Source organism: Danio rerio, chromosome 8 (assembly GCF_052040795.2).
Source record: "Danio rerio strain M-AB ecotype USA chromosome 8, GRCz13ab, whole genome shotgun sequence".
Taxonomy (NCBI): Eukaryota; Metazoa; Chordata; class Actinopteri; order Cypriniformes; family Danionidae; genus Danio; species Danio rerio.
In genome coordinates, this window is record NC_141028.1 from 15716071 (window position 1) to 15742166 (window position 26096).

The 26096-nt window shown below is 40.4% G+C and overlaps 1 protein-coding gene across 8 annotated transcripts in view; it reads left to right on the forward strand.

Moving 5' to 3' along the window:
* Nucleotides 1–26096, forward strand: part of doc2g (double C2-like domains, gamma) — a 170529-nt gene that overhangs the window by 104655 nt on the left and 39778 nt on the right. For 7 of the 8 annotated variants that reach the window (XM_087262535.1, XM_087262534.1, XM_087262536.1 and 4 more), the window contains 3 exon segments: nucleotides 8432–8558; nucleotides 8684–8740; nucleotides 11745–11869. In XM_087262535.1, the coding sequence (XP_087118661.1) occupies nucleotides 8432–8558; nucleotides 8684–8740; nucleotides 11745–11869 (309 nt within the window). 8 annotated transcript variants of the gene reach the window in all.

The window sequence follows — 26096 nt, forward strand, 5'->3', positions numbered from 1 at the left end:
CTTTTCTTTATTCCTTCCTATATTTGTCTATGGTTCATTCTATTGTATCATTTTAAAAAAAACATTATTTTGGTCCCTTTTTCTGTCATTCATTTTATCGTTCTAGCATTTGTTCTAGTATTCTGTCTACCATTGTTTCATTCTGTGTCTTTCCATCTATTCTTATTCACTCTGTCTCTCTGTCTTTCGTTCAATCTGTCTTTTGCTCAATAATTTTTTCTATTCTTGTTCTGTCCATCTGTCAGTGTATATTGCTTTTACTGTCTGTCATTCTCTCAGTTGATTGGCCTTTTTTTCTTTCTTTTGATATATCGTTCTAACATGCTTTGTGTTATTATTGATCCTTCTCTTTGTGTCAATCTATCAGTGCATTGATTTAATCCATTATCCTTCCATTCAGCTGCTACAATCCTATTGACAACTTCAATAATTACTAAGATTAGCATGTGAAATAATTCATGAATCTGGATAACAAAACCAGTCTATATTGCACTGGTATTTTAGCCAAAAGCCAAAAATACACCTTATGGGTCAAAACTATTGACTTTAACATATATGTTAAAATCATTAGAATATTAAAGGTCCCATGAAATTAAAATAAAGCTTTTCAGATGTTAGGATCAGTATTGTTAGTTTTTAGGATACAACAGTGTTAAAATTTGCGTTTAGGAGATATAAAACTGATTTAAGCATGTAAAGCTTGTAGTTTCTCACTTCCAACTTAATGGATCAAGGTTTTATTTACGTCACCTCATACTTCAGTTTCCAGTGAGAATCATGACCAATCAAATGCTCTCTAGTTTCTGAGATGCCTCACCCCCTTCAAGACACTTTTGATGCACTTGAGCTCAAAAACTCTCACTAGCAGAGCGATGATAGAAAAAACAAAACGTTATTGGTTGTTTTTCTAAAAAGGGGAGAAGCTAGACTATGTCCCACCCTCGCTTTATTTTTCAGTAGAGATTACGTCAAAAATAAAATAAAAATGCATATTTCACAGCACTTCATGGGACCTTTAAGTAAAGATCATCTTCCATGAAGACATTTTACAAATTCCCTACAGTAAATATCAAACATGTCCAACACTCCATAAAGCTGGACAACATTGTCTTGAAGCAAGTGGAAGAGTTCAAATACCTTGAAACGGTGTTAAGTGAAGATGGGAAACCTGATAGGGATCTCAACGTGAGGGTTGCTGCATCTGGCAGACTATATCATGCTTTAAACAGAGCCTTTCTGGAAGAGAAAGAAATCTCCAGCAGAACAAAGGTAGCTGTTTATAACGCCACCTACAGTGCATCTGGAAAGTATTCATAGCACTTCACTTTTTCCACATTGTTTTGCAAAATGGATTCAATTAATTTATTTCCTCAATTCTACACACAAAACCCCATAACGACAATGGGGAAAAAAGCTTTTGCAAATTTTTAAAAAATAAAAAACATAAAAAAATCGCATATACACAAGTATTCACAGCCTTTGCCGTGAAGCTCTAAGTTGAGCTCAGGTACATTTTGTTTCCACTGATCATTCCTGAGATGTTTCAGCAGCTTTATTGGAGTTCACCTGTGGTAAATTCAGTTGATTGGACATGATTTGAAAAGGCATACACCTGTCTATATAAGGTCCTAGGGTTGGCAGTGCATGTCAAAGCACAAACCAAGCATGAAGACAAAGGAATTGTCCGTAGACCTCCGAGACAGGATTGTCTTGAGGCACAAGGCTGGGGAAGGTTACAGAAAGAATTCTGCTGCTCTGAAAGCTCCAATGAGCACAGTGGCCTCCATCATCCTGCCTGGAATTTGCCAAAAGGCATCTGAAGGTCTCTCAGACAATAAGAAACAAAATTCTCTGGTTAAAATTGAACTCTTTGGAGTGAATGCCAGGCTTTATGTTTGGAGAAAACCAGGCACCGCTCATCGTCAGGCTAATACCATGCCTACAGGTGTGGTGGTTGCAGCATCATGCTGTGGGGATGTTTTTCAGCAGCAGGAACTGGAAGACTAGCCAGGAAAGAGGAAAAGATGAATGCAGCAATGTACAGAGATATACTGAATGAGAACCTGCTGCAGAGTGCTCTTGACCTCAGACTGGAACGATGGTTCATCTTGCAGGACAATGACCCAAAACACAACTTATACTTGTGTGGCGCATCCAGAGCCCAGATCTAAATCCTATTGAACCTTTCTGGAGAGATCTGGAAATGGCTGTACACCATTGCTTTTCATCCAACCTGATAGAGCTTGAGAGGTACTGCAAAAAGTAATGGGCAAAAATTCCCAAAGACAGGTGTGCTAAGCTTGTGGTATCATATTCAAAAAGAATCGAGGCTGTAATTGCTGGCAAAGGTGCTTCAACAAAGTATTGAGCAAAGGCTGAGAATACAAATGTACATGTGATTTCTCATGTTTTGATTTTTAATAAACTTTTTTCACATTGTCGTTATGGGGTATTGTGTGTAGAATTTTGAGGAAATAAATTAATTTAATCCATTTTGGAATAGGGCTGTAAGATAAAAAAAAAGTAGGAAAAAAGTGAAGAGCTAATACTTTCCAGATGCACTGTAAGATGAGGTGGTTTGGTCATGTTGTCAGGATGAAACACCACATGATTCCAAAGCATATGCTGGAGGCATGAACCCATGGAAGACATCCAAGAGTTAGGCCTCAAATGGAATGGATGGATTCACTTAACCCAGCGTTCCAAAAGAGAGGAGTAGACCCAAACTTTGCCAGAACAGTGGCTGTAGACAGGAAAAGGGGACAGAAACTTTGTTCAGCTTCTACACTGCAAGATAGAAGAGGCCATAAATATGTCAAAACTAAATTTTTGATTAGTAGTATTGCTAAACTCACATTTAGACAACTTAATCGGCAATTTTCTCAGTGTTGAAATTTTTCTTAACCTTCAGATTCCATATCTTCAGTAAATAATAGTTTTATCTCCACCTAAAATTGTCCTATCCTAACTGACCATACGTCATTGGCAAGCTTATACAACTTTCAAGTTATATATAAATCTAGTCTTCAAAAAACTGACACTTAAGAGGGTCACAAATGTGGAAAAGCTGAATGACGAGTGGTCAGATTCTGGAGAAACCTGTGGAGCTTTATGTGAAATCCTGCAGGCACAGATTCTGTGTGGGTCTGATCATGACTCATCTGACTCTCTGTAGTTCTCAATACACTGAACTGTCTTTCGGATGTCCTGCAAGTAGGTGACTTCCGTATGCATGCAAAGGCTCGACGCAATCACCGTGACTGACATTAACAAGGAAAAGCTCAACCCTGAGAGGAAAAAATAGCAGCCTTGCCTCAAGTAGAAAGTCCCCAGAAAGAGAGCACCACCTATCAACCTCCACATACTGTACAGTGTGTGTGTGTGTGTGTGTGTGTGTGTGTGTGTGTGTGTGTGTGTGTGTGTGTGTGTGTGTGTGTGTGTGTGTGTGTGTGTGTGTGTGTGTGTGTGTGTGTGTGTGTGTGTGTGTGTGTGTGTGTGTGTGTGTGTGTGTGTGTGTGTGTGTGTGTGTGTGTGTGTGTGTGTGTTTATATTAGCATGTGTACACACCTGACTGGAAGGAATGACTAATCAAGCCCTAGAAGGAAGCTAGAAGCAGGCAAGATCATGATGTCAGTGTGATCTGCTTACGTGCAGACTCTCGCTCTCTCGCTCTTTGACACCCACATTAACACTTCAGTTCTTCCTCTTCTGCATTAGCCTGTTTGTCTCCTCATCCATGCTATTCTTTCCTCAGTTTTATTTTTCCATTTCATCTCTGCCACTGACGCAAACCCCATCTGTCTGCTCTTTTAAAGTACTCTTTTCTCATTCCGCTTGCTGTTGTTGTTTCTTTCTCTTAATCTCACTCTTTTCTCAGTGTCAATATTGGAGGTTGACCGAAAATGGATTTTGGCTGCTTCCAATTACGAAGCTGGAGAACAAAGAAGATTAACTGATAGTGTGTAAAATGTAGAAAGCTTAAGGTCAATGTGCAGAGAAATGGTGATATATATACATACACACACTGTTGAGGACAAAATTATTTAACATAGGCTCATTCTGAAAACATAGCCCTATATAGTTTTCTGGAGATCGCAAATTATGTAGCCTGATGTAGGTATGGCTGCATTTTGTCTTATAAACAAACGCTACGGGGCGGTATGACGCTGTTCCTAATCAAGCTTACCGGCTGACTGTTACCTCCATATGGACAGCTTTCCTGTTGTTTGTTGCTGGTCCTTGCTCACAACGTTGGGGTTCGGCGAAGAGCGGTTCCAGAAATCAAGTGAGGCAAAAACAAAAGCCAAAAGATAAAATAAACAAGGAAAAAACAAGGTGAGAACGTGGTAACATCTGAAAACGTGGTAAAAAAAAAAAAACAGGCGAGGGTTTTTTCTTTTTCTGGATTGCTTTTTAAAACTGTCAGTTTCGTGGGTGGGTCAATTGGTGCTTTTGAAAACACTATTGCTTGGGTTAAGGGAAGAAGGAGGCTGGGTCAGTCGATCGGTCAGTCATTCAGTCAGTCGACAGTTAGTCGGCAGCAACCTCTGGTGGATTAATGCGAGAACAGCAGGCAAGAATGGCACTTGTGAGACAAAATTAAGATCTGAAAAAGCTTACACAGCGACCTCTGGTGGATTTGCGACAACAAAAACTGCAAAAAACGTTGCTCCTGGGATGTATTTGGCATTTTCCAGAAAGGTATATAGCGGTACATTTTAGAATGGACCTTGATTGAAAGTATTAGCCCTTTTATTAATTTTATATACTTCTTCAAATATTTCAAAAGTGATGAACAGAGCAAGGGAATTTTCACAGTATTTCCAATGACATGTTTTCTTCTGGAGAAAGTATTGTTTCATTTAGTTTGGCTGGGATACATGCAGTTTCTAATTTTATAAATTTTTAAGGTCAATATTATTAGCCCCAGGCGACATAGTGGCATAGTGGTTAGTCTGTCTTCTCGCAGCAAGAAGGTCACTGGTTCAAGTCCTAGCTGGGTCATTTCTGTATGGAGTTTGTGTGGGTTTCCTCCGTGTGCTCCTGTTTCCCCCACAGTCCAAAGACATGCGCTATAGGTGAATTGAATAAGCTATATTGGCCATAGTGTATGCGTCTGAATGAATGTTTCCCAGTACTGGTTTGCAGCCGGAACGCCCGGAAGGGCATCTGCTGCGTAAATCATTTGCTGGATAAGTTGGCGGTTTATTCAACTGTGGCAACCCCTGATGAATAAAGGGACTAAGCTGAAGAAGATGAATGAATGAATATACACAAAACAAAGACATAACAGTATAATTTATCAAAATAAAATGATGCTGCTTATCAGTCTTCATCATATTTTATAATGTCTTCCATGGAGCATTAAGGACACAAAACACTGTAAAAGAAGTTCATTTCAAGTCAGACGTGAATGAGGCTTATGATGCGGTTCAATGAGTCAGATGTTAATTCAGTAAGCAATCTGGCAGAGTCAGTGAATGATTCGTTCGAATGATTCAGTACATTTCTCTGCAGTCATTCTTTGGCATTTCTTGAAGTGTCAGTTCAGTAATCAGTTAAACCGAAACAAATATTTATTGATTTGTTCATGAATCAGATTAAAGTTGCTTATTTTTGTTTGTTTATTTGTTTAGTAGGAAATATGCCATTTAATAAAGTGTTCACATGCTAAGATTCTCTTTTAAGGGTTTCTTGTTTGTTTGATCTAAACCAAAAATATCTGGTCTCGGTTCGATAGTAATTCGTGTCAGTTTTCCTGAAATCTAATGGTTCCAAAAGCTTTTGTTTTTTGGGACTTGTATCGATTCATATGTCAAAAATGTCAAAATTCACAAGCTCTCATTTTGGTTTAATCATGTTTTTGATCTCTGCTTTGTAAACTTTTAATGTTGTAAGCTCATAACTCATATTTCAACAATTCAGCAAGGGGTTCACAAACTTTCAAACAAGACTTTGTATAGTTTCCAATTCCTTAAAATGGCAAATAATTTATTTTTTTAAAAACTTTTCAACATCAAAAGTATTCAGAGGAGAAATCAAGGTCCTAATGCAATTCCAAAGCATAAATAAATGAACAGAGATCTCCCTCAAACCGAGATGGACTGTTAATTAACTCTTATTTATTACAGTAAATACATAGTATTGAAGAAGGAGATCAATTTACACCTTTTCAGAATCAATATCGAATCGACCACATTTTCAAAAATGAATGATCCTGCACTATTATCTTCACTAATGAAATGGCAAAAATGACATATTGCCAATCTCTTGCTTATACCACTGACTTTTCACCTCAGAGTTTCTGCTTCTCTTGCCAAATTGTCTCTCTCTGGCTGCAGCACACTACACATTTTGTCTTGAGAGTTGAACTGAAGACTTCTGAGTGCACCATCTCTCTCTCTTTCTTTTTCTCTCCCTTTCTCTTTCTTTCTCTCATCCGTTCTCTTATCCTTTTTCTGTATCTATTTTTAGCCAAGAAGGGTTTACTGGTCTTAAATATTGGTATAAAACAAGAAAGGCAGATGTTTTTATATGTATTTTTTTGTGTGAACGAGCAGAATTGTTGGTTGACAAGAAAAGCTAACATTTTGGGATTCCACCAATGTTGTTTTAGCTTAACAAGGTTTGATCACTCCTCGCTAAGTTTTGGAGTTTGCTTATTTTGGGTTCTTACAGGAACAAAGGTGTATGTATTTTATTTGATGGCTGTTTAAAAGTGAAGTTGTGTGTTTTTTTTTTAAAGTTTATGTGAATAATTTAAGGAATGAATGGGCTAATTTGTTAAATAATCTTGCTGAAAACGTTTTTTTTTTTTGTACAAAATTTCTGTTTCGCTATTTTTATCATTTTTTTTTACCATGAAGGTTTAATTATGGTCCTAAATATTGGTGTTAAACAAGAGAAGTTGATATCTTTTAAAATTTTGTATGGACAAGAAAATTTGAGAATGTGTTTGACAAGAAATCTAAAAAGTCAAATCTCTCTCTCTCTCTCTCTCTCTCTCTCTCTCTCACACTCACACACACACACACACACACACACACACACACACACTCAAACACACACACACTCTCTCTATCTCTATTTTTAGACAAGAAGGGTTTACTTATGGTCCTAAATATTGTTGTAAAACAAGAAAAGATGATATATTGTTTTATTGGACAAGTAAAATTGAGCATATGGTTGACAAGATAAGTAAACATTTTAGGAAAAGATTCCACCAATATTTTTTAACTTACAAAGGTTTCATTACTGCTTGCTATGTTTTTGAGTTTGCTTATTATGGATTCTCAGGAACTTTGGTGTATACATGGAGTTTTGTATTTTTTAAGTATTTGTGAATGAATATGCTAATGTTAAATAATTGGGCTGAAAACTCTAATTAAGAGATTTTTATAAGTCAAAAATCTCTTTCCTTCTCTTTTCTCTATCTTTATTGTTAGCCAAGAAGGGTTTACTTATAGTGCTCAATATTAATGTAAAACAAGAAAAGCTGAATATAAAAATATATATATATATATTTTTTGTATGTGGACGAGCGCAATTGAGTATATGGTTGACAAGAAAAGCTATAACTTTGGTAAAAGGTTACTCCTACATTGTTTGAATAACTTAAAAAAGTTTGATTACTGCTCACAGTAGTTGTTGAGTTTGCTTATTACACTGTAAAAGTGCAGGCTTTCACACACATTCATGTTGCCCCAACACAAATCAATTAAGTTAACGGAACAAATTTAAGTGGATTGAACATAAAACAATTAAGTTGTCCTCAAAAATCTCAAGAATTGTGTCGTTGCAGCTCGTTTTAAATAAGTAGTTTGATCAAGCATGTTGTAGGAGTGTATAAACTTACAGGAAGATTGGAATCATTTAAAGCATTTTGGTGAAAAAACATATTTTATGTAAGATAAGTGATAGTTGTTTAGAAATGAAGTTGAATGTTTGATTGTTTTTAAATTTATGTGAATAATTTATGGTATAAATGTTGTAGTCTGTTTTTTTTAGCCATGAAGGGTTTAATTGTGGTCCTAAATATTTGTGTAAAACAAGAAAAGTTGATAACTTTTTAAAAAAAATTTGTATGAACAAGAAAATTTGAGTGTGTGGTTGACAAGAAAATTTACAATTTTGGTAAAAGATTCCACCAATATTGTTTTAACTTTATAGCTTTGATTCCTGCTCACTTACAGTAGCTTTTTAGTTTGAAACATTTGAAGATTGATGTAGATTTAATATGTTAATATTTAATTTTTCTGAAAAAGTGATTGCTGTTTAGAAATGAAGTTGTATGTTTTTTTATATTTTAGGGTTATGTGAATAATGTATTGAATGAATGTGTTAATTTGTTAAATAATTGTGCTGAAAACTAATTAAGGGATTTTAAAAGTCAAATCTCTCTCCTTTCTCTCGCTATCTTTCTCTCTTGCAGGCTGTGTGTGTGTGATATGGATCGCTTAGGACGGAATGAGTTCATAGGTGAAGTAAGGGTGGCTCTCAAGAAACTGAAGGAGGGAGAGAGCAAGAAATACAACATGGGGCTTGAGAGAATCGCACAGGTGTGTGTGTGTGTGAGTGAGTCACAGTAGCCGTTGTGAGGTTACGTCCATTGGAATTTGTACTATGCATAATTTAGTGTTTGGGGATTTGCTGTATTATTAATAGCATTTCTATGTTCTTCCAGACCCGGGAGGGGAACAGCCAGGCAATGGATCCTGCGGCTCCTGTTGCAGAGGAGGAGGTAAAGATCCGATACTTTCCATCCCGTTTCCATACTGTCTGGAGTGAAAAGCACTCACATTCAGGGTGCAAAGAGGATAAAGCCCTCAGGAACAAATAAAGCACATCATTTTTATTTTCTCAAACACTATTTAGCAAGAAATTCACTTTCCTGAACGCGTGTTTGTGACTTCGCACTGATAAACTGTCCTGTTTAATGAGTTTATCGCATTCAGTGGCAAATAGCTGATAATGAGCTAATTATTTTTGTTAAATAAGATAATAAGATTTACAATTTGTTGCTAATAAGAATTTTTTTAATTATCATGTGTTTTTTTTTTTTTTGATAAAAATTCTTATAATTTTTACCCGTAGTCATGTTTGTGTATACACTACCTGACTAAAGTCTTGTCGTCCATCCAAGTTTTAGGAACAGCAAATAATAACTTGACTTTAATAACTTTAAAGTCAACTGTGAGGACTCTAGATTACGCTTATATTATCAAAATAAAATATGATCATGCCTTGATTTTTAATTATTTAATTAGGACAGTAAGGTCTGACTTTGCTTAGACAAAAGTCTTGTCACTTAACAGAAATAATGTACAGTATAGAATATAAAGTCATGGTGCTGTGGAAAAATAATTAATATTGTGTATGACTCCCATCAGCTTGGAGGACTGCATCCATACATCTCTTCAATGACTCAAATAACTTATTAATTAAGTCATCTGGCTTGGTGAAAAAATGTGTTCTTGCAGGACTCACAGAGTTTATCAAGATCCTTTGGATTCACCTTCAATGCCTTCTTCTTCATCTTACCCCAGGCATGCTTAATAATGTTCATATCTGGTGACTGGGCTGGCCAGTCCTGGAGCACCTTGACCTTCTTTGCCTTCCGGAACTTTGATGTGGAAGCTGAAGTATAAGAAGGAGTGCTGTCCTGCTGCAGGATTTGCTATTCTGTGGTTTGTTATGTAATGGGCAGCACAAATGTCTTGATACCTCAGGCTGTTGATGTTGCCATCCACTCTGCAGATCTTTTGCATGCCAAATGCCGATTTTTTGTGAGAATCCATGCGGGTTCCAATAGGTCGTCCTCAGTTTCTAATACTCTAATGTGTTCTAATACTCTAAAATATTTCTTATTATTTTATTAAGACTTGTGATGAACAAAATAATATAGTCTTTATTTAAAATAAAAATGACATTTTTGGGGAGAAATGTCGTACTGTCACTTATGAACTTAAACACTAAAACCTGAACCACACTGTTCCAGTTACTGAACCACACTGTTCCAGTTACTATGACCATTTATGTGAAGCTGCTTTGACACAATCTACATTGTAAAAGCGCTATACAAATAAAGCTGAATTGAATTGAATTGAACTTATGATATTGTGATTATATGTATCAATTATCAAGATGTGTTTGGCGTGATTTGTTGCTATTTTCAGAGCAGCGCAACACTAATTTTCACATTTTGCGCCACGTTGTTTAAATGGCAGATCCATTTGTGCTACTTTGTGGACTCTTGGGGTTCCGGTCTATGTTAAGGCGCATTGTTGGCGCATTGCAACTTTGAGAAACTGAAATAGACAGCACTATTTCACCAAGTAAAAGCTGGTCTAAAGTTCAGCGCCAAGTCCAGAAAGGCTTACACATTGCTTAATACAGACAGTATGTACAGCAATACACAAATATCTTTATATATGGAAAAGAATTAAAGCATTAAAATATTACAAAATTTATTATTTTTATAATATATAACATAATATATAAATATATTAATAATATATAAAAACACCACCTTCATGCCTTCTTCATGTCGGGGGGCTTTTTTCAGTTTATTCATGAAAATTTCCATTTGTATAATGTTATTATTTTTAGCAGTGTTGTTTATTATATGCATATTTATCTTTGTTTTAATAAAAAAAAAAAGTATAGATTTGTCCACCTGTCAAGTTTTGGAGACGTCTGCATCACTAAATGGGGCTTAAGAATAGGATATGTGTTTGGATATAACTCAGTTTTTTGACAACACTGTTATTATTGTTCATTTATTCGTTTGCTGAACATTAGAACTGAATTTTGAAATAGTTTTGAAACAAATCTTTGTGCGTTACAAGCTAAATTAAATATGCAGGCTAACGAATGTCTTCAGTGGAGTGCTTTCAACACTGTTTCCTTAACCAGGAAAGTAAAGTAGTAAAGTAAAGAGTAAAAATAAAATGAAGAGAATGCAAAGAGGCCGATTGGAGGAGGCTCGTTCTTTATCCTAGTGCAAATGGTCTCTTTAACTGTTTTCTCACTAGTGACGCATTTAGATTTTCCACTTACAAAGTCCGCGATGTAAATAGCGAATGCATCATGGCACGAGCAACTGACTCTTAAAGGGAATGAGACAAGACTGGTTTGTGATTGGTTTAATGCATGTTGTGCTCAAAACACACCCCGAGCTCATTAAAAAAGTAAGCACAACCCTGTTAGACCTTGCACTGCTGCGCAAAGCGTATTTTTCCATCCTTAAAATAGTAAAAGTGGATTTGGACATGCCCTTTGTGTTTTTGTGCGATGCGATTTTGACTTTAAATCCGCCTAGATTGTTAAAATAGAGCCCATAGATTTTAAAAGTTGGGTTATGAAATGTGCATTGTACAGAAAATGGATACTTTCCTCTTTAACTGAAGTGATTTAAGTAAGTCTATAATTAAATGCTGCTCCAAAATGCCTTGCCAAAAAAAACAAAAAACTTTTTTTTAAAAATAGCAATTTTCTCTATATCCATATCATTATTTCTCTCTTTTACATTCCATTACATGCAATCTTTTTATTCCATCTGTATTCAGCAAAGCATGTTATTCAATCATCATTATTTTAGAACCGGAGAAACAATCATATTGTCCTAAAGGGGTGTTTAGCCCGTTGCACCCTACCGACATATATTGTTTAATGTGTTATTGATTGTCTGAATATTGATCAATGGAAACCAGTCGACCGCAGCTTTTGTCTCTCTGTTTCTCTAGCGTGGCCGAATCCTGGTCTCTCTGCTGTACAACACCGAGAAGAACACACTGGTTGTAGGAATTATTCGCTGTGCTCACCTGGCAGCCATGGATTCAAATGGCTACTCGGACCCCTTTGTCAAAATGTAAGTTTATTTTAAAAAGGATATTTTCAGAGTTGACAGTGATAAAAGAGGCAGATGGAGTGACACTTCACACTTTGCATGTACTTATTGTATACTTACATTAGAAATGCACTGGATTTTACTTGATGAATTATAGATGGAAAATAGAGTTCAGGTATCCAAAAATATGAGCCAAAAAATGATATACTTCTTTTTTTTTTCTTTTTAACCCGTTAGCCAGCATTCTCTTTTGGAGATTTACACCTACCTACATTTAAATAGTAACAGTTCTTGACCCCAGTGAGCTATAAACATAAATTAGGTACCATTGAAAGGAAGACACTTTAAGCTTTCAATCTAGAAAGTTATTCTTTATGAAGTCATGACAAAGTATATTGTGCTGTGTTCAATATTTGTTTTTTCATATGCAAACACAGGAAAACATTAACGTAATTACCTAGACCACATATACCTTAAAAGCCAAGTGTCTCATGAGCTTATTTTTCAAATCTGACAAGTATGGCATGCAAAATAAGATTTCTGCAAAAGGTTTTCTGAGACTATATATTGATGTCCTTCTTTCCCGAACCGTCAGAGGCTTTTTCTCAAAAATGATCTTTCCAAACTAAAACAGTAACAGTTACTAAATAATTAAGTCTATGTAAGTCTTAGTTTGTGTATCTTTGGATACTTTAGGCTTTTTTATCCATCATCTAGAGTTTATAATAATCAAAACAAAAAAAGTTATAGATGCTTAAGCAATATAAAAAAAGTTGCACCGCACTAAACATTTTACTATTTCATAAATATATGAAATTAGTCCTGGAACAATACAGAAAAGTAATAGATCAAAAGCCACACATCTCTTGAGTATATGTTATGAATTTGATGGCAATATCATGCAAAATAAAATTTCAGGAAGTATCTTGCCCTCATAATCTTTAAACAAATACCATAACCTTCCTTTCCCCCGGAAACCACTTTTCTTCACTTCTGCTCACATGGAAAACCTTTAGGGTGGGCTTATCAGGACTATTTCAATTAGATGTACATCATAATTTGGGGGGAAAAAGGACAATCTTAACTTCCATTTTTTCCTGACTTTAATATTGAACAAATTATATCTCAGACACAATTTTGTCTACTTTGTTCTTTTGTTTTTGTTTAAGAAACAGAACAAAAGACCGCATTTACACTGCACTGTTTAGTGACTCAATTCCAACATTTTTTCTCCCATGTGGCACAGATCGGATATGGCCTATGTATGTGTAAGCAGGAACAAATCACATAGATTACGATTTACTCAAATCAGATTCAGGCCTTGTTCATATGTGGAAATTTTATCCGATTTGAATCTGTGTTCTCGTGTCTGCAGTGTAGGTAGGTAGATCGGATTTTTGGCTTCTTACACAGAATAAACCACCCAACATATTTATATAATAGGATTCTAAGCAGCGACAAAGGCATTGCATCATTAGTTGTGGCTGTGGTCATGTGTTTATTATTTCCGATGGATCAAATGAAAGCAATAATATCTTATGTTTATCTTACTTCACTATAAATATTTACCATAGACTGGTAATTCCTAGGGATGACTGACGTGAATCTGTTTTAACACAGTGTCGAGATCCCAAAGCGTAAGTGTTTCAAAACACTGCACCAAAGCATGACTCGAAACTCCTAGGTCACGTGACTAAAATGTTTCGAAACACCCAGGTCACGTGACTAAAGCGATTCAAAGCGTCGATCATTTCAAAAGCGGTTTGAGGCCTGGCAAATCTGTGTTTGGCTGTCAGGGTCAAAAATCTCCATCTCGTGTAGCCTAGTGGACTTTGATGTGCACCCAGTAACTGTGTTGCATATGGTTCGATTCCCAACTTGTACAAATATTCTAAAATTATGGCTTAATGTATTTTAATAATGTTTTGATTTTATGACCAAAACGAGACATATTTATTCACAAAGTGTTCATTGGGATGTCAGACCAATTTTAAAACAAAACACACGACAAAAACAGCATTAAAGAACTAACATATATAGCTATATATCACTCTGGATTCAAACCCATAATTTCAGCATGATAGTCTAGAACTCTCACAGCTTCACTTAAACCAGGGGTGTCAAACTCAATTCCTGGAGGGCCAAAGCCCTGCACATTTTAGTTCCAACTCTGCTCCAACACTTACCTGTAGGTTTCAAACAAGCCTGAAGGACTCAATTAGTTTGATCAGGTGTGTTTAATTAGGGTAGGAACTAAACTGTGCAGAGCTGCGGCCCTTTTGGAACTGAGTTTGACATCTGTGACTTAAACAGTTGAAACCTCAACTCTAAAATGTGGGGTTTAATACCTCAATTTGCATATCTGTTTCTTTGCTGAAACTGTTCCAGAGCAGTACATAAAAATTACCACTATGTGTCACTGTAGAGTCGGATTTTGAAATGATTCGAAGCTTCGACACATTTGCTTCAACTGTTTTAGTGTTTCTAAGCCTCTCTTTGCTCACCCCTGGTAATTCCTGTTTTTTTTTTCGGGCATAGTTGGTTGTTCTGTGCGACTCACGAGAGAGAGCGCTATCTGGCTTTTGAAGTAAGTTTACTACTGATTAGGTTACCATGCTTTCCTCACATGATGTACAAGACAATCACAGCTTAACTGCAATAGAGTCACTTCCAGTCTAAATTCTTTAGAGTCACTTGGTTCTTTTCTAAAAGAATCAGATGTTTTGAATTGATCATTTGAATGAACAATTCAGCAAGTCACTCCATTTAAGATTGAGACTTGTCGCCACCTGCCGTTTTAGTACTGTATTAATTTATCCATGGTGTCTAGTTAAAACACCAACACAAAAACACACTGAGCAAAATATTGGTAACTAAGAATTTTTTAGTCCACATCACCCCATTCAATGTCCCACATTCTGAAGTCGCAAAAAAAAACCAGAAGCTTTTACTCCAAATTCTTATTTACGCCAAGTCTTCGTTATTGGCAATTGTGAAAGTTACATGAAAAGCCAGCCAAACACATTAAACCAAATCAAACAAACTGCTTTCCAGCTTTGTGCGCAATATGCATCAGATAGTCATCTTTTTTGTTTCATTTTGTTGTTTTTTCAGGAGTTTGAGATGAAACCCATGGGCTTTGTGTGATTATTCGAGCCTCCAACCCCACACGAGTACATCTAATGTTGTAATCAGCACCTCAAAGCACCGATGTTGTTCAAATAGAGTTAAAGCAAATTAGCAGACAAGTGCAATCCCCAGGGCTCCTGTAGTGAGTCAGCGGTGGGCATGATTATCATTCTTACAGCTTTTATTTAATTTTCACATTCATTACAATAAAAAAAGAGAGCGTGTTTTAACAAGCATCCGTCCTTGAATCGTTGCATCGGGCCACATGAAACTGTGTTATGACTCAATTCGTTGGCATCACCTTCCTCCTAGTTAGCATCATGGATTTCATTTCAGGGTGATTTATTTTCCCTCTATACCTCCGGTTGATCATAATTTATCCCCCTGTGAGTCCTCGCGAAAAAAATAATTCAAAGTCCACCCACACAATAAGATTTTATTTAGAGGCACAGAGGATTAATGGGGCATAGAGATGGATGCTATGAGAGTTGAGCGGAACGTAAAAGAAAAAAAACTCAGACTTTTTTTTTATCTTGCTTTCTCAGCTTCCTGTCACAGCAATCATTTATCATTTTAGTTTTGTAGACTTTTTTTACTGTTACCAATAGGTATTTAAAATAGTAACTAAAATATTTTGAAAAATTTACAGTTAAAGTCAAAACCATTAGACCCCCTTTGTTTTTTTTTGTTTTTTTGTTTTTTTAAATATTTCCCAAATGATGTTTTACAGAACAAGGAAATTTTCACAGTATATCTGATAATATTTTATCTTCTGGAGAAAGTCTTATTCGTTTTATTTTGGCTAGAATAAAATGAGTTTTTATTTTTTTTTTAAACCATTTTAAGGTCAAAATTATTAGCCCCTTTAAGCTATATATATTTTCAATAGAACAAACCATCGTTATACAATAACTTGCCCTAACCTGCCTAGTTAACCTAATTAATCTAGTTAAGCCTTTAAATTTCACTTTAAGCTGTATAGAAAAATATGTAGTAAAATATTATTTACTGTCATTATGGCAAAGATAAAATAAATCAGTTATTAGAAATGAGTTATTAAAACTATTATGTTTAGAGATGTGTTGAAAAAATCTTCTCTCTGTTAAATGGAATTTGGGAAAAAAATAAACTGGGGGGAATAATTCTGACTTCAACTGTATTTAAAATTTTTATTAAAAATGATTATACTTCTATAATTCTATGAACAGCCTTTATAACCTTTTTAAGCCTTAACATTTTTGTTTATTTTGCTTTCCAACGTTGTTCTTTTTGTTTGTTTATTTTTTTATAGATGTTTTTATAGTTTATATTTTAATGTAGCATTTTGTTTACAGTAAAAATAAACATTTAAAATTATATTTTTTGTATTTGAAAATATTGAATAAACTATTTACATTTGGTTGATTTGTAAAATGTCTCAGTGAAGTAAAAAAAAATAAATAAATAAATATATATATATATATATATATATATATATATATATATATATATATATATATAAAGCTTTTTTATTTAAAGAGTTTTTTTATTTAACTGTTTCAGCTTCAGTTTACTGTCACAGCAATGCTCATTTATCATTTTAGTTTTCTGTTTTTATATACTTTTTTTCAGTTACAAAAATATATTTAGAACAGTAAGAAAAATATATATTATATAAAAATAAAATAAAATATGTAATAAAAATAAATTAACTTAAATTAAAAAGTATAAAACTATAATTCGCCGACAGATAGCACCCAGTGACCCTTGTTCTTTGTCGATCCTTCGCCTGTAGGCTGGTTTATACTTCTGCTTCGAGTGATCGGTGTGACCCATGGCGCATGCTTTGTGCATTGCCGTACATTTACTGTACTTCTGGTCTGCAATAACACTTCCGAAAAGCTAGCTGGCAGTGAGGTTTTTATTTTCCTCTGCGTTGAGTTTCTTTGCTGGTGTTTTGTTCAGATCAAACAAACTGCTTTCCAGCTTTGTGCCCAATATGCATCAGATTTTTTGTTTCATTTTAAGTTTTGTGGGGAGTTTTCCCTTTTTTTAAACTTTTAATTAATCTTGTTTTTATAGTTTATCTTTTATATTAAATATGTTGACATATATTTAACATATTTATATATTTATTAAAATATTGAATGAAATCTTTACCTCTGGATCACCTTAATATATCCCCCCGTGGGTCCTCACAATAAAAGAATTTAAAAATTCGAACAAATTATTTTTTGTTTAGAGGTGCAAAGAAATTTATGGGGCATAGAAACGCAATGCTAAGAGTCAAACAGAAAAGACAAAAAAAAACTGCAGTTTTTCTAAATCCTGCTCTCTCAGCTTCAGCTTCCCACCACAGCGCTGCTCTTTTTTTATCAGTTGCATTTCCTCCTCATGCCTGATAAAGCATGCATAAATCTTGCACTCTCAATGGGCTCCTCTTCATTCTTATCATGGGTGTATTTTGATTTGTTGTGTGATGGAGGGCCGTTTTCGTCACTATCTGCTCGGAGGAGATAGGATTTCCTTGTTTATCGTGCCGTTTACAGGCACTGATGGGCTCACTGAAGCAATGGAAATCTATTGTTGGAGATTGGACTGCGTGTGTGTTTGTGTGTATGTGTGTGAGGCAGGTGCTTTAGCACTTTTTAAGGACTAGACCTGTCATTTAAGTTTAGGATTAGCTGGAGATTTGGACTGCATCTCTCGTGACTTGTTTGACAGCTTGTTTGGTTGCTGGATTGTTTGTGCATCTCAACCACTGGACCAGATGTTATTTGTCTTTTTGTTCGCTGAGGTTGATTCCAGTTATGGCTGGATTTGGCTGGAATTTATTGAAGCAGAAAACTGACATTTTATTAGACTATTTTCTGCATCGAGCACTCTTGTTGTTTTAGTTGTAATTAGTTAACGGATTGCAGAAAATAAATATGACATAATTGAAATGAAAACTAAATATGACTTAATTAGAGTACACTAATCATTTTGGAAAACAAGTGTTTTCTGATTCACTAATTAACCGTTGTACTTCATTTGTGTTTACATAAACTGTGAAACAGGACAGGAAGATTTGATTATTTTTTGTTGCTTTTCAAACTTTTTTTGCTTTTACCAGTTGTATTTTTGTTTATATGATGTGTTTTATATTACAGTTACAAAAATCTATTTAGATTAATAACAGCAAATCTAAAACATTGTTTAAAAAGAATCTGTTATATCTGCAATATCGTTTTTTTGTTTTGTTTTTTATTTTAAAAAAATTGTTTCAAGTTTAAGAAATTTTACTGTAATTTTATGATTGTTTTTTTTTATATATATTTTTATGTAAATGTTTATATGTTAATGTTTCTCAAATGATGTTTACCAGAGCAGGGGAATTTTCACAGTATGCTTGATAATATTTTTTTCTACTGGAGAAAGTCTTACTTGTTTTATTACGGCAACAATAAAAGCAGTTCCCCTTCGGTTGGGGAACTTCAGTGCCATGAATGGGAGGATTCGGATCAGAAGCCGCTTATCTGGAGAGTATTGAACGGGCCAATGAATGAAATTAATTGGCAGCGTAAGCTTGCGCAGGTGTGCGACATCTGCAATCATCTCAGCATATAAGCACACCTGAAGCCAGCAGACGCCATCCTTTTCGCTTCAGATCCTTTCTGAGTGAGTCGATGAGGGTTCCTCTTGCTGATCAGCACTTCAGAGCGAACGAGTGTGTCTCCCGGTCCAGAGTGGGTCTTCGCGGTGGCAGACGGTCGAGCTGGGTTACTCCCTTGCCTGCGGTTCTTTGGGTCCGGTCCTCCAGAGCGGTGCGTATAGTTGCAACTTTCCTAAAAGAGCAACACAGTCGTGCAGCACGTCCTTTTCAGGATGGCGCTCCGACTGTGCGTTTCTGGATGCGGGGGTTTCCTGTCTCCGGATGATGGACACGATCACTGCATTGCATGTTTGGGGGTCCAGCATGTTAATGCGGTGCTCGCGGGCGGTTCATGTCGTCATTGCGATGCCATGACCGTTGCACAGCTAAGATCGCGGCTAACTTTCGCAAGAGAGCGAGCCACCCCAGTTGCCTCCTGTTCTAAAAAAGCAGCGGGCGCTCGGGCAGATCTGAGGGTTTCAGCGGGAGCTAATCCGCCGCCCACGGGCTCGCGGACCTCTCGCTCCTCACGGCGCTCCATCCAAGCTTCGGGTGGTGAGAATGATCCGTCTAACCAGATGGTAGCTCTCACACTCGCTGACACCGGAGATCAGATGTCCTCCGCGGCATCGGAGGGTGGGCTTTCACTGTCTGACGAAGATCCGGACCCGCTCGCCCCCTCCGGGCAGGTGAGCGCTGTCAAATCGGATCCTGAAGCGGACATGTTAGCCGTGCTTTCCCGGGCTGCTTCGGCCGTGGGGTTGGAGATGGTTTATCCCCCAGCTCCGCGGCCGGACCGACTAGATGGGTGCTACGTAGAGGACCAGAAGGCGAAGCCTTCGAAGCCTCTCGTCCCCTTCTTCCCGGAAGTGCACAGTAAGCTCACGCAGTCCTGGAGGGCACCTTTCTCTGCCCGTGCTGCGAGTGCCTCCGCCCTCACCGCCCTTGACGGCGGAGCTGCCAGGGGGTATGAGGCGATCCCGTCAGTGGAGCGCGCTATCGCGGTCAATCTTTGTCCGCGCGGCGCCTCTACGTGGCGGGGTTTGCCCCGCCTCCCGTCCAAAGCCTGTAGGTTGTCTGCCTCCCTCGGAGCCAGAGCTTATAAGGCTGCGGGCCAGGCTGCTTCTGCTTTGCACGCGATGGCCACCTACCAGCGCTACCAAGCGCAGGCGCTGGCCGAGCTGCACGAGGGCGGGTCCAACCCAAGCTTATTACATGAGCTGCGCACCGCGACCGACTATGCTCTTCGGACTACTAAGTCCGCCGCGTGTGCGCTGGGGAGGACGATGTCCACACTTGTGGTTCAGGAACGCCACCTCTGGCTAAACCTGGCCGATATGCGCGACGTTGACAAAGTTCGCTTTCTTGATTCGCCCATATCCCAGGCTGGCCTGTTCGGCGACACCGTCGGTGAATTCACCCAGGAATTCAAGGCGGTGAAAGAGCAGTCGGATGCGATGGGCAATGTCATCTATCGGCGTGGCCGTAAGCCCGCTCCGCCCGCCGAGCCATCCACCTCCGCTGTTCCTCGCCGAGGGCGCCCGCCAACGAGTGCTGCCCCGCCCCCGCCTGCGCCTCCGGCCAAGCGGGCGCGGCGTTCACCTCGAAAGCAGGCAGCCCCTCCTGCCCAGGGCGCCGTTAAGTCCGGTAAACGGACCGCGAAGCGTCCCTGAGACAGGCCATCCGGAGAAGAGGAAACTTGCTCTTTCCCCGCTGGAGGGCGGGGCCCCGATAACAACGGTACTTTTCAGTGCCACCAAAACATCAGTAAAAGAGCACTTTTTCCCTTCCCCGGATGTGACTGCACGAGTTCTGCCAGTCCGGGACGCGCTGCCTTCCGGCTCGCAGACTCTACGTGCTTCGCCAGTGGCTCACGAGCGCTGGGGGGACGGTCTCCCTTCCCTCAGCCCTCCAGCCCCCTCTCCGGAGTCAGGGTGCGGAGCCAGAGCGAATCGCTCTCCTCCAGCTTTTCCGCGGGACCCTCGTGCTTCCCGGATCAGCACACCCACTCCGCGCTGCCCCACCGCTGGTACGTCAGCGATTGTAGCGATGACTCCATTAGCGAGGGCTCTGCCTGCCTGGTTAGCGCGGGCCAGCCCCTCGCGGTGGCTCATACGCACAATCAGACTCGGTTACGCGATTCAGTTCGCGAAACGGCCCCCCAAGTTTACGGGCGTGTATTTCTCCGGGGTCAACCCCCTGTCCGCCCCTGTCTTGCGAGAGGAGATTGCTGCCCTCCTGGCGAAGGGTGCAATCGAGCCGGTTCCTCCAGCCGAGATGGAGAGTGGGTTTTACAGCCCATACTTCATCGTACCCAAAAAGAGCGGTGGGTCACAGCCAATCCTAGATCTGCGCGTTTTGAACCGCTGTCTGCACAAGCTGCCGTTCAGAATGCTCACGCAGAGGCGCATTCTCCAATGCGTTCGTCCTCGGGATTGGTTTGCAGCCATAGACCTGAAGGACGCGTATTTCCATGTCCCCATTCTTCCACGCCACCGCCAATTTCTGCGGTTTGCGTTCGAGGGTCGAGCGTGGCAGTACAAGGTCCTCCCCTTCGGGCTCTCTCTGTCTCCGCGGGTCTTCACCAAACTCGCGGAGGGTGCCCTAGCGCCCCTTCGGCTCGCGGGCATTCGCATACTCGGTTATCTCGACGACTGGCTGATTTAGCCCACTCGCGGGAGCAATTGATTATGCACAGGGACGAGGTGCTTCGGCATCTCCGCCTACTGGGGCTTCAGGTCAACCGAGAAAAGAGCAAACTCGCCCCCGTGCAGAGGATTTCTTTTCTCGGGATGGAGCTGGACTCGATCACCATGGTAGCGCACCTCTCCGAGGAACGCGCTCGCCTGTTGCTGAACTGTCTGAGGGAGCTCGACAGCAAACTAGTGGTCCCACTGAAGTTCTTTCAGAGGCTCCTGGGGCATATGGCATCCGCAGCCGCCGTCACGCCGCTCGGGTTGCTCCATATGAGACCACTTCAGCACTGGCTTCACGATCGGGTCCCCAGACGCGCATGGCACGCGGGCACACACCGGGTCTCGGTTACTGCGCTGTGTCGCCGCGCCCTCAGCCCTTGGAACGACCCCTCGTTCCTACAGGCCGGTGTGCCTCTAGGACAGGCGTCCAGCCATGTTGTTGTTTCAACAGACGCTTCCAACACGGGTTGGGGGGCCGTGTGTCGCGGGCATGCGGCTGCGGGCCTCTGGAAGGGTGCCCAGCTGCATTGGCATATCAATCGCCTAGAGCTGTTGGCAGTGTTCCTCGCTCTCCACCGCTTTTTACCGGTGCTGGAGCGGCAACACGTGCTGGTCAGGACGGACAGTACGGCGGCGGCGGCGTATATCAACCGCATGGGGGGTATGCGCTCTCGCCGCATGTCTCAGCTCGCCCGCCGTCTGCTCCTCTGGAGTCACCCGCGGCTGAAATCGCTGCGCGCCATTCACGTCCCAGGCACGCTCAATCGTGCAGCCGATGCGCTCTCACGACAGCTGTTACGCCCTGGAGAATGGAGACTCCACCCCGAGTCTGTTCAGCTGATATGGGCGCGATTCGGGGAGGCCCAGATCGATCTGTTTGCTTCCCCCGAGAACGCTCACTGCCAGTTGTTTTTTTCCCTGACCGAGGGCTCTCTCGGCACGGATGCACTGGCCCACAGCTGGCCTCGGGGCATGCGCAAGTATGCGTTTCCCCCAGTGAGCCTGCTCGCGCAGTTTCTGTGCAAGGTCAGGGAGGACGAGGAACAGGTTCTGCTAGTTGTGCCCCTTTGGCCCAACCGGACCTGGATATCAGAGCTCTCACTCCTCGCGACGGCCCTCCCCTGGCGGATCCCTTTGAGAGAGGACCTACTCTCTCAGGGACAGGGCACCATCTGGCACCCTCGCCCCGATCTTTGGAACCTCCACGTGTGGTCCCTAGACGCGAGGAAGACTTAGGTAACCTACCGACTGCGGTGGTTAATACCATCACTCAGGCTAGAGCCCCCTCCACGAGGCGCGCCTACGCCCTGAAGTGGAGTCTATTCACTGAATGGTGCGTCTCTCGCAGAGAAGACCCCCGAAATTGCCAGATTAGTGTTGTGCTCTCTTTCCTTCAAGAGAAGTTGGACAGCAGGCTGTCGCCCTCCACTCTCAAGGTTTACGTGGCCGCCATCTCCACTTATCATAGCGCGGTAGCTGGCGGCACCGTGGGAAAGCATAACCTGGTCATCCAGTTCCTTAGGGGTGCTAGGCGAATTAATCCATCTCGCCCCCCTCTCATGCCCTCTTGGGATCTCGCCCTCGTTCTCACGAGTCTGCGATCCGATCCCTTTGAGCCACTCGAATCAGTATCTCTAAGATTTCTGTCCCTGAAGACAGCTCTGCTGGTTGCGTTGGCCTCCATCAAGAGGGTCGGGGACCTGGAGGCATTTTCGGTCAGTGACTCGTGCCTGGAATTCGGGCCGGATTACTCTCACGTTATCCTGAGACCCCGCCCCGGTTATGTGCCCAAGGTTCCTACCACCCCCTTTAGAGATCAGGTAGTGAACCTGCAAGCGCTGCCCCCGGAGGAGGCAGACCCAGCCCTTTCTTTACTTTGTCCAGTTCGCGCTCTGCGCATTTATGTGGACCGTACTCAGAATTTTAGATCATCTGAGCAGCTCTTTGTCTGTTATGGCGGTCGGCAGCAGGGAAGTGCCGTATCAAAACAAAGATTATCCCACTGGATTGTGGATGCCATTTCACTCGCTTATTCGAGTCGAGGTCAGCCGTGTCCCCCGGGAGTACGTGCACACTCCACTCGGAGCGTTGCATCCTCTTGGGCGCGTGCACGCGGCGCCTCTCTAACAGACATCTGTAGAGCTGCGGGCTGGGCGACACCCAACACATTTGCAAGGTTTTACAATCTGCGAGTGGAGCCGATTTCCTCAAGGGTATTAGGTAACCCTTTGGTGATTGAGGAGACAACTCGGTAGGGTGTTGAAACACGCTTGCTGCGCCATTCTCCCTAACACGGAGGTACGTGCGCCTTTTTTATCTGTCAGTAAAGTTCCCCGTCAGGTGAGCCCTGCAGATTCCTCCGTGGCCCCCAGCACTGACTCAGCGGAGGAGTCACTTGCTGGCCCACTACGTTGTAGGTCTGCCCGCTGGTCAGCCCGCGTTTTGGGTATAGGTGCCTGCTATGCGTGATCCCCACTAGGCGATCCCATATGCTTATTCCGCCACGGTTAAGTCCCCCCCCTGGGCGGACCCGTGTCTTCCCTCTCCGCTAACCACTCTTTGCTATGCGTACTCCCCCTTTTTAGGGCTAGTCCATAGGTAAATTCTGCCATCTATCCCCCCCTTGGGTAACGGATGGCCTCCGCAGCGTCCTCCCTATCGGGATTGCACGCTTCCCAACGTACTGTCGTATTTCCTAGAATTATCTAGATGCTCACGACTTCCCAAAAAATATATCTAAATCCGTAAAACTTCTGTTGAAGTAGGATAAATTAGGGCCAGGGACACGTTGGAGGACCGCGCCCCCCATGATGTGGGTGCGTCACGCTTGCTTGACTATCTCCTCATCGGGGGTGTTGGTAAGGTGCAGTCATTATGGCGCTTTCCATATTCTCCCATTCATGGCACTGAAGTTCCCCAACCGAAGGGGAACGTTCGAGGTTACAGAAGTAACCCTTCGTTCCCCGAGGAGGGGAACGGAAGTGCCATATTCCGTCGCCATAATGACTGTCCCTTAGCTGTTTGAAAGTCTCTTCAGCTTAAAAGGATGGCGTCTGCTGGCTTCAGGTGTGCTTATATGCTGAGATGATTGCAGATGTCGCACACCTGCGCAAGCTTACGCTGCCAATTAATTTCATTCATTGGCCCGTTCAATACTCTCCAGATAAGCGGCTTCTGATCCGAATCCTCCCATTCATGGCACTTCCGTTCCCCTCCTCGGGGAACGAAGGGTTACTTCTGTAACCTCGAACGTTCTTAATTTTTTAAAGCCATTTTAAGGTCAAAATTATTAGCCCTTTTAAGCTATATATATTTTTGATAGTCTAAAGAACAAACCATCATTATACAATAAGTTGCTTAATTACCCTAACCTACCTAGTTAACCTAATTAACCAAGTTAAGCCTTTAAATGTCACTTTAAACTGTATAAAAGTGTCTTGAAAAATATCTACTAAAATATTATTTACTGTCATCATGGTAAAGGTTCTGTGCAGATTTTGCATGTTCTCTTTGTGTTGTCGTGGGGCCAATTGGAGGAGATTCGTTCTTTATCCTCTTGCTGCAGATGCTGTTTAACTGTTTTCTCGCTAGTAGAGCATTCAGTTTTTCCACTTACAAAGTCCACCATTTAAATTGCAAATGCACGATGGCACGATGCAACTGACTCTTAAAGAGAATGGGAGAGGAGACTCTGATTAGTTTATTCTTAAAACACACCGTAACTCATTATGAGAATAAGCTCAATCCTGTTAGACCATGCGCCGCGACGCAGACCGGATTATTCTGTCCTTAAAATAGCTAAATTTTATTCTGACATGCCCGTAATGCTTTTGATTATCTTAAAATTTAATTCAAGAGAAACCAAAAATGTATAAAACTTTGTTGAAATTTTGTAGTTTGTAATTTTCCCCAATATTTCGTATGAATTTAAATGTATTATCTTTCAACTTCTAAAAATGTTTAGTGACTAAAATAGTATTTTAATAAATATATCTAATTGTTAAATCTGTTTTGTTTAAATGCAACAAATTATAATACCTATATTCGCTGAGAAATGGATAAAAAAATACATTTTCAATGTGTACTCAATTATGTTGAGCCAGACTGATCTCACGAGGAATCGTAAGTATTTTACGTTTTGTCAGTTTAGTGGCGAATTCGTACAAGTTCAGTCGTACGATTTTAAAAAGGAGGCGTGGCACTCAACCCCACCCCTAACCCCAACCGTCATTGGGTGATGAGCAAATCGTACTAAATTATACGAATTAGATCGTATAAATTCATTTGAATTAGCCACTAAATCAAAAAGTTATGAATTGCCGTGAGATTGTAAATGGCTTATGAATAGTTTCATCTTTTTTGTTAAAATATTTTCTTATGGAAATTCATTTAGAAATATAAACTGAAGATAAATAAATACCTATAACATTTTTACTTTGCAATAACATTTGGAAGCTATACATCTATAATTCTCTGAATTTACTTATGAACATTATTTTAGCATGTATTTATTACTTTCATTTTAGTTATGGAAACATTTACATTTATCAAACTACAGTTTTTGCAACAGGGTGAGGCAGTGGCACAGTAGGTAGTGCTGTCGCCTCAAAGCAAGAAGGTTGCTGGGTCGCTGGTTCGAACCTCGGCTTAGTTGCCGTTTCTGTGTGGAGTTTGCATTTTCTCCCTGACTTCGCGTGGGTTTCCTCTGGGTGCTCCGGTTTCCCCAACAGTCCAAATACATGTGGTACAGGTGAATTGGGTAAGCTAAATTGTCCGTAGTGTATTAATGTGTGTGTGAATTTTTCCCAGA